The 9,123-nt window shown below is 41.5% G+C and overlaps 1 protein-coding gene across 1 annotated transcript; it reads right to left on the bottom strand.

Moving 5' to 3' along the window:
* Positions 1–361: 361 nt before the first annotated feature.
* Positions 362–5,786, bottom strand: LOC148026913 (uncharacterized). The gene is made up of 3 exons (XM_087691435.1): positions 5,136–5,786; positions 2,150–2,279; positions 362–2,066 (listed from the first exon to the last, which is right to left on the bottom strand). Exons 1-3 carry the CDS (start codon positions 5,652–5,654, stop codon positions 1,303–1,305), a joined length of 1,413 nt encoding a protein of 470 aa, XP_087547561.1. The 5' UTR covers positions 5,655–5,786; the 3' UTR covers positions 362–1,302.
* Between the last annotated feature and the right edge of the window lie 3,337 nt (positions 5,787–9,123).

A 9,123-nucleotide genomic window follows, 5' to 3' on the forward strand; every position in this document is an offset into this window, starting at 1 on the left:
ATAGGCTCTACCTCAAACCTTGCAAGCTTAGCTAGGCTCTACTTTAATTCCATTGTGATTGGTCTCTTTTTGTTGAAGGATAATGTTGGCAACATATTGGCATATCAGGAGGTGGTTAGTGAGCCTTGTAGCTCCTACATTAAAAGCAGACTCCACAAGCAAGCAGCTGATTCAGCCCAACAAGTCTACCGTTGGAACCTCAAAACACACTGCTATTATTGCACATTTCATATTAGAATGAAAGGGTTGGGAACTACTGGACAGGGTTTGATAATCAAGCTCCAAAGCGGAAGATAATGGCTGTTAGCAATAAAGCAATTTCTATACTTCTATTTTATTTACATTGGTAGACTAACAAGACAAGGAAAACAAAGTTCTCTGTTACAAATAACTTAGCCAATCAAGGCTTTATGCTATTAAACCATTATGTCACATACATCAAAAACAGAGAGAGATCTTTACTGCTTTAAACAACCTCACTTTGCAAGTCAACTTGTCAGACTTGAATGGCAAGTTTCAAAACTGCATCTTGCCATGGAGTGATGAGACACCCAAAAAAAATGGCCTATTGTGCCTGTACTGTTGTCAATACGTTTCTTTGAACCAGAACAATTCAATTTCTTTACTGCTCAGTCTAGTATGTCAAGGTTCTCAATCTGTAACATGCCATAGAGTATGGGCACCCTGGGAGAAAGGCATCCCGTGCATACAGGGACTTGTCAATACGTTCTCATGAATCAGAGCTGGGTCTTACATTGATTTTCTCAAAAGTTCTGCACAAGCCAGGCCTCCACTCCAACAAGATATGCAGTGCAAATATCTCACCAAACCTGTAATTTGATTGGTTGAAGCGTTTAAACACAAAGGAAGGTCCCCAGTTCAAATTTTTGGTCCTTACTGTTGATTGGTCATACTGTTGACACATTGGCTGTAAACTTCCATGGGAGACTGTCTGCTAACTGAAAATCCTCTTGACAGTTGAAAGTTCTGTGAACAACCAGAGGTTTGCATGCCCTTGCAACCATCAAGCAAGTAAAACTTACTGGTTACACACTGATTCACCTCACCCCCCTTCTGAAAAAGGGCCAGCTTAATTCCTTGGATACTTGAAGAGCTGCTGCAACCTAGCAACTAGAAGATACATGCACACAAGTGAGCACACGAGAGAGAGTGCTGTGCAGTGGGTATGTGGCAGTGTATTGGACATGAAAGGGTGTTCTTAAGGAGACAATTATAACAATGTCAATGAGATAATTCAGACATTCAAAATCTTCAAAATCTCATCCTACAAAATCTTGTAATTCAAGGTTCTCTCTTCAACCTTGGCTTTGAACTTCTCATTTTTTTACCCTTCAAAGAACTCTTGGCCTTAGAGGTTGGTTTCTGAACTTTCCTTTTAGGTGTGAAAGTGCCTCCAACTTTTCGGCTCTTCAAGGGCTTCTCAGCCTTGGGCTTTTTAGCACGTTTATCTCTTCTCTTTCTTCCTGCCTTCTGACTTCTACTTTTGACTGATGTAGAACTGGTTCGTAGTTTTCGGATACCACCAGACTTCTCTCCATTAGAAGATACCTGGCCCTTGTCCTGAACTGGGGACGAACCTACCAACCTCCTCCTTGACAGTCTCTGACTCTTGGAAGACATTAAAGCTTGGGTATCAGCCCTTTTCTCACCTCTACGCTTCGTAATATCTTTCACAGGTAAGGGTACATCAATATCCTGTGGTGAGGTCTCCTCCTCACCAAACACCACAATTCCATCACAAGAATCCTCAAGGTCTTCATTTTGCCCTAAATCATTTTTGTCTTTTTCTAGTAAAGCCTTTTTCTTGTAGTGTAGTTCTCTCATCTTTCTTTTAGCCTTAGACTTAATAGTGGCTGCATCTTTGACAATCTCACAGACAGGCATCAGTCTATCTGAATGCAGCAAGTCAAAATTTACATCCAGATCCTGAACCCGAACTTTGTCTCCTATTTCCAGGACGGTCATGTCCACCACTATCTTTGCAGGCAAGCTAGATACTTCACAGTTATACAGCACAAACTTTGCTAGTTTTTTTAATGCACCACCTGCCAGATATCAGCAAGCAAGAAATAAATCTCAGACCAATAGCAGACCAGGCAGATATCAAAACAAATGGAGTCTAATGTACCTTTCCTTAAACCAGGGCATCTTTCTACCCCTATAAACTCCAGTGGCACACCAAGGGTCAATATCTTTCCTGGAGGTGCTTTCAGAAACTGAATGTTGTAGATGTTTGTTTTGCCAGGGCCATAATTCAACTATAGAACATACAATCAATAGAAGTCAGTATAAGTACACAAAATTGAATAAACATACGATGGACAGGAAGAACAAAAGGCAGGGTACAGACATAGTAGACTTAAACAGTCAAACATCCTTCTAGAAATTGACCACCTTAGTAGTTTTTAATGTAATGAAGAACATACTTGAATACAAGACTTGCAAAGACATGTCAGAATGTTCACATAAATCTTTTTTGTATTGTTTAGGGAGTGGCTCCACTGCCCCCCAATCACCCTCCCTCACCTCCTTCGTTGGTTTTGGGCCCAACAGTGGCTCAGCCAAAACTTTTTTTTTAGGGGGGCAGGGGCACACGCCTGCTGGTGGGTGTGTTGCAAGCACTAAAACCAAAAGATACATAGAGAGAGAGAGAGAGAGAGAGAAGACTAGGGCCTACTTGCATAGGCCAAGGTGCTCACCCAGCCTTTCATCCATGTCTCTAGGAAGGGGTAAGGGTGCTTGCCATAGTAACAGGGAACAGCAGTCCCAGGCCCCCTGAATGCAAGAACGCCATCCTGAACAGATGTGCCGAAATGGGACAAGGGGCGCCCTCAGTCCCATCCCCAACAGCCATCCCCCCGTCCCAGGTTAGGGAACCTTTTTTTTTTTTTGAAAGGGGGAGGGGGATCTTTTGGGGGGTGGTTTTTTGGTGGGTTTCTTTTGTGGGTGAGTTTTTCAGACTTCTTCCAAGGACTTCCCCTTTTGTAACACATACACATACAAAATCAGCATACTCTTGTATGAAGTCATATCAAATCAGCCCACATTACACATGCAGTTTTTCAACAATGGAAAATACTTGCATGCATGCATGCATGTGTTATTTGGTAGTATACATTCGCCCACAAATCCACCCACCACATCACATGCATACATTTTGAAATGCTATTATGTATGTGTCCCGTCCCAACCCCCGTCCCTGTTCCCTGCCTTTAGCCGTCCCTGAACCCGTCCCTATCCTGTTCCAATTCCCCGTTCCATGTTACTATGGTGCTTGCACCCCCTCTCCCTCTTACTCAAACTAAGGTGTATGCTGACATGAGGGGGTTACGGGTAAATATCACAGCAACCCCCCTTTGGGCTTAGGTGACTACGTGTATAACATGAGACATGAATGCATAAGCCTATAAGGTCTTGCATGAAGAACACGCACTACCCAAAAGTTACAAGTAGAGTACGATTAGAAGCTAATAAGTATCCATATAAAAGGAGGAGGTTCATGCATCTATAGCATACTTCTTCTTCTGCCATCACATACAATTGTATGTTTTTTAAATCCAAGTACTTCACATGATGGTATAAGAGATTGGAGAGACTGGAGACTATAAGCACCTTCTTTATTAACGACCTTATACACAACTCTATTTGACAAGGAGAAGTATCTTACTAAGAAAGCATCAAAAAACAAAAGGAGACTATGGGCAAAAGATGAGGTCATGTCAATCGAAAACACATGGAGCAACATATGGAAGAGATCCATTCATGGCCTGATTGCCTACTCTAATGAGGAGGTATACTGTATATTTTAGCATAACACTTGAGCACAAGAAAGAGTGTAGGTATGCATGCCTCAAACTTTCAAAGTGGATCAAAGGTATGAAGTTTATTAGTTCACAGCTTGTTGAGGAGATTGTCGCTACTTGTGACTTGTACACAAGGTGTTCAGTGCTATCACTAAGGTTTACTATCCACACTTCCTTGTATCATATGAGATAATGCATGGCACATCATTTGAAAGAAGGGTTGAGTCATCATTGACGAGCAAGCAACTCAAATAGTGAAATTTGTCTTGAATGGCAAATTTATTTGACAATAGTCCTCCACAAAGTCAAAGAAAATACTCCTGAAGTTTGCATGCAACTTCATCATGTTAGGCCGCTTTTAAAGGTGTCTCAAGGCAATTGTTCATGCATGATAAGTTTACCACTTCTTGGTGTTGAGCCGTTAAACCCATATAGTAATCCTTTTTCTCTATGATGCTCCAAGTGTAACCATGAAACTACCAACCATGATCATCTAGTAGTTATGTAAGCCATCTCTATATCAAGCCTGGTGAATACATACAACACAATACTATATTGATGACCCTCCAATCTAACGTAGCCACCAATATCTACATGCATAGTGTTCGTGAACTTGTGTTTACTTTCCTTGTGACATTGTTCATGACAGATATGAAATCATAAACAGCAACACAAAATTGTGTCTAACTCATCTAAAACTCACCTCTTCCTTCTAGTACTCTGGCATTGCAAACTACAACAATCTTTGTCCTATTGTATACTTTTTCTTTTCCATAATCGAAGCTTCAAATCAGGCCTTTCAGACACTATAATACTTTGGCTTAATTGGCATCAAGTGGCCGTTTTCAGAACATTTTTTACATGATTATGTTTTCATGGCCGCTTCTAAGCAGTTCTATTAAACTTCACTTATATTAATCAGCCATCCTCATCATTAAGAAACAAGAATTCACATGCCAAAACATCTAACAGAAATCTATGTAAATGCAATGTTCAAAGGTAGATAAACTGCGCAATGTGCCATTTCAGATTCAAGAAATGGCATTTATTATAAGTGGCAAGTTTTAATGTCTTGAAGGGGCACTAATCTGCATGACCACCCAGTCCATTATTTATCGGAATCGAGCCATTACATTTATGATCAGAAATGAGCAGCTCGCTTGGATTACATTTGAATGTGAAAACCCAATGCCACAAGTATATGCTTACAAAGCTAAAGACTGCAATCAGCAAACAGTACATGATTTTGAAGTAGAACACACACCTGAGAAATCAATTCCCAAACCAATTGGATTCAGTTGCAGTACTCACATTTCGAGGAATCGCTTGCAGGCTCTCCTGGAGCTCTGTGGCTTCGACATTCGGGAATATTTCGATGGTAAAGACACGGGAAAGGAAGTCTCGCTTGCCGAACGTTTTCAACAAGGAGTAGACAGGCTTGGGGTCAAGCGAAAGAGTGATGTCGGTGCGCCTCTTGCTGCGGTCCCGGCTCTCCAACGGATCCATGAGGACAGCGGGGATGAGACCATATTCCCGAACGCGGGAGAGGGATCTGGCTCTTGGGTTGCGAGGGTACGCGCGCAGGACCTGAGCCTGCGGGGGCAGGGATGGGGCTTGCCCGGCTGTTTCTTCATCGTCGGAGGAGGAGAAGTAGAAGGTGGGAAGGGAGTCATCTGCGTCAGAGCTTGAGAGGGGGGCATCGACGGGGGTTTCTTTAGGGGAAACCCTGGCGGCCTGCGACGTCGAAGACAGAGCCCGGGCAGCAGAAGAGGCGACGAAGGTGGAGATGCGTCGGAGGAGGCCTGACGATGAGTAGACCCTTACAGGCATCGTGGGCAACAACGAGAGAGACAAGGGTTTTTAGGTTCCACCGCTACAACCTTCATAGCTGCCTTTACATCATGTCACATGCTTGGTCATGTATACACAACATCGCTATGCTCCCCACAACATCCTCCCTCCCCAAGCCCCCATCATTATAAACCTCGCAACCTCGCAAGGCTGCACCTCACTCGCTTCACATTGTTGCGAGCAAAGAGAAACAACCACGCGATTCCCTTTGCTCCAAAAAACTTAAACAAAAAAATCAAGCAACTTCAGTTAAATTTTAGTTCCTTTTTTATGAACCTATTCATTCAAAGAGATGTAGGTGCATCTGTAAAGGATCATGCACATATACACTTGCTATGGGGTGATATTACATGTTTACCAAAGATAATGGCAAACTTGGAATCATAACCATTTGAAGATTTTTCTTTTAAATAGATCATGGATAAGTCGTAATTCTAAGGCACTTTTGAGGTTTCTAATTTCTATAGTAGTTATGGACATATATAGGGATGGGTACATCTTTTCTATATATTAATCAAAGGTTAGGTTCCGGTATACTAGGCCAAGGATGTTGCTCCCAAGCCTATGTGGCATAACAAGAGGAGAGGGGACCAACTAAAATAGAAAAGGTTGACAAATATAAATATGAAAGAAATAAGAAAATTAAAAAATATATGTGAAAGGTTGCTCTTTCAAGAAAAGAAGTATAGGCGGGCAAGATGATAATCATCATCTTCTTTCATTATCTTCTTCTTCTTTCTTTATGTAAGTGGCAATCATCTCTTCTTCTTCTTCTTCTTCTTCTCTCATACACACCTCCCACAGCACCAAGATGGAGCACACAAAGAGGTTTTCATAAGCTCTCTCTCTCTCTCTCTCTCTCTCTCAGTAGCAGGTGACTTGTGTAAGTCTCTCTATGCTCCATAGGGTAGTAGCAAATAAACAGATTCCTAGGCAAAACTAACCATATTGTGTAAGCAACAATGAGCATTCTTAACCTTTGACTCTTGCACTGGACTACCCCTTGCAAGTATCACCAATGTTGACAAGAAAGAAGTCAACGTAGGCATTAAGGCTAGACTACAAGGTCTTAGATGAAGGCTCTTGGCCCTACATGTCAGGGTATGTATCTCACCTCAACTTGACTCATTCTTGGCATTTGACTATCATTCGTCAGAGAATGATATTTCATCTTCATAAATAGTGATGTAATGGTGCATTTGTGTTTCCATGTGAACATGTGAGAGGCAATTGGCAGCTCACCTTTGGGCCCCCTTGCATTAGAGCTTACAAGATCTCCTACACATTGGCCTCTAGGATGAGGCACCAACCTATAGCCATCCTACAAGTAGTATCCTAGCTCCTTCAAGGCCTCCACATGGCATAATGCCACCCTTGCACATAACTTCCAAGTGGCATATCAAGTTGCATACCTTGGTAGGTAGCATCAAGGTGGAGTGCACTCACACCATTTGCAATAGCACATGATAGTTGGTAGTAATCAATGAGAGCTAGCGGTGTTGGAGCATGTTTTGACAACTTCTAGGGTACGAGACAGAAGATTGTGTAGGGATTTAGAGATAGGAACAAATGAAAGAAAAGAGTGTTGGAAGAAAAGAAGATTTAGATGAGACCAATAGACATGAATTCTATCATATTATTTCATAGAGCTCAACAGAGCATACATCCTAACATACGTATAATACATCACCTCATAATCAATCAAGACGCATACATCCATATGAAGGTGGGATGATAGCCCAAGACACACTGAGACGATAGCTCAGCTCATACACAATTATATATCATGATCTCTATTGATTCAATCCATATGCTATTGTCGGTACTCACCTCAAATCCTCATGTAGACATCAAACTAATAGTGGTAGATGGCTAAGATAACCCAATGTAACCAAGACAAGTAACTAATAAACCAAAAGCATCTACCAAATCCCTACCAAAGCTCATCAACCCTCTTATTTCTATGTATTTACAATAGTCAATCAAGAGCCATAAGAAGCTCAAACTCCAAGATAAATCTGCTCGAAACTATCTAGACTATGTCTAGCATTGTTAGAGATCCTTTTCGAGTCAAAAGCTCTTCAAAAGAACCACTTTGATGCATTCAAATCAAATTCACAACAAGCTACCCTGATTTTGACTATTTACTATAGCCAAGAATAGCCCAAATCAAGTCCACACATGGTCAAAAAATTATCATTGGTGAAACATACAAGTGTCCCTACTCTCTGAGACCATGAACTAAGCATAATCCACCATAAAGTGATCAAAGAGAGTGATGAGACCCATATACAGCATTTAGCCCTATTTTTCACTATTATAAATAATCAAAACAATCCACAAATGGAGCTCTAAGCTTGTAGACCAATCCACCAATGATCAAGGGTCAATCTTCCATTGTTATAGAGGCTATGTATTCAGTAGAGATGATGACGTAGATGGTTCAAAGAGAGAAGAGGATAATCAAAAATCAGCCATGTATGCTCTATTGATGACTGTCAAAACAGTCTCAAATCAATTCACAATGGTACTCATGACACATAGCACTCTCCCTCTATGAGCAAAAGTGAATCTTCTATGGGTAAAGTCCAAGATGCAAGCATAAGAAGCTATGGATATCTTAGAGAGAGAAGGAGAGAACAAATCTGAGTATTTAGCCCTAAAAACCCTACTTCAAAATTGAGAATATGGTGGCACACTCTCTCGAAGAGAGCTTCTTTGCATGAACAAAAAATCATTTTACCTTGCTCCAATGGTTGAGAGCTTCCTCCTCACTTGCCACTTGAATTGCATGGCACCCATGAGCTCTCTCCATCCCTTTTTCTCCATGATAGATATAGCACCATGGTGCCTATCCAAATAGGCCGAAAATTGCGTTGAAGATCCTGGCCATACCCCACGACTCCTTGTCCACCACTTAACTCTCTAATGAGTCACTTGAGTGACTAATCAAGGCTTAAATCAAGCCACACTAACATGACTTGTCAAGTGCTTCCCAAGGCCATAACATAAGTCAATCTTCAAGTAGACCATCATTATTTGGTGAAACAGACAAAACTTGACTATTGCTAACTCCAGTTAAGTGTCCATTTTCACACTGTGTACCAAAACTCCTCCAACAGCGGTAGGGGTGGAGATGGTGGGTGGCAACCGCAACTAGTTAGCCATAGCTAGGAGGTTGCAGCTCCAAGTAGGGGAGAGAGAGAGAGAGAGAGAGAGAGAGAGAGAGAGAGATTGTGAAGAAACCATGACAATCTTTAGTAGGATAGTAGCAAGTCAAAATGGTTGCAATAGCCATCTCTTGAGATAGTAGAGTAGTAGTGTTGTAGCAAGCCAAAACAATTGCAATAGCTATCTCTTAAGATAGTAGAGTAGTAGGGTAGTAGCAAGCCAAAATGGTTGCAATAGCCATCTCTTGAGATAAATGCCACTAGGACAAGTAGAACTT

The sequence above is a fragment of the Lygodium microphyllum genome, chromosome 13 (genome assembly GCF_053477565.2).
Source record: "Lygodium microphyllum isolate KBCC chromosome 13, Lygodium_microphyllum_v1.1.10, whole genome shotgun sequence".
Taxonomy (NCBI): Eukaryota; Viridiplantae; Streptophyta; class Polypodiopsida; order Schizaeales; family Lygodiaceae; genus Lygodium; species Lygodium microphyllum.

Bases quoted from the DNA above. Each gene is read 5' to 3' on its own strand.
- LOC148026913 (XM_087691435.1), bottom strand. From the start codon at position 5,654: ATGCCTGTAAGGGTCTACTCATCGTCAGGCCTCCTCCGACGCATCTCC. The intron at 2,280-5,135 runs GTGAGTACTGCA...TATGTTCTATAG, and splicing joins TGCAAGCGATTCCTCGAAAT to TTGAATTATGGCCCTGGCAA. The intron at 2,067-2,149 runs GTACATTAGACT...GATATCTGGCAG, and splicing joins ATGCCCTGGTTTAAGGAAAG to GTGGTGCATTAAAAAAACTA.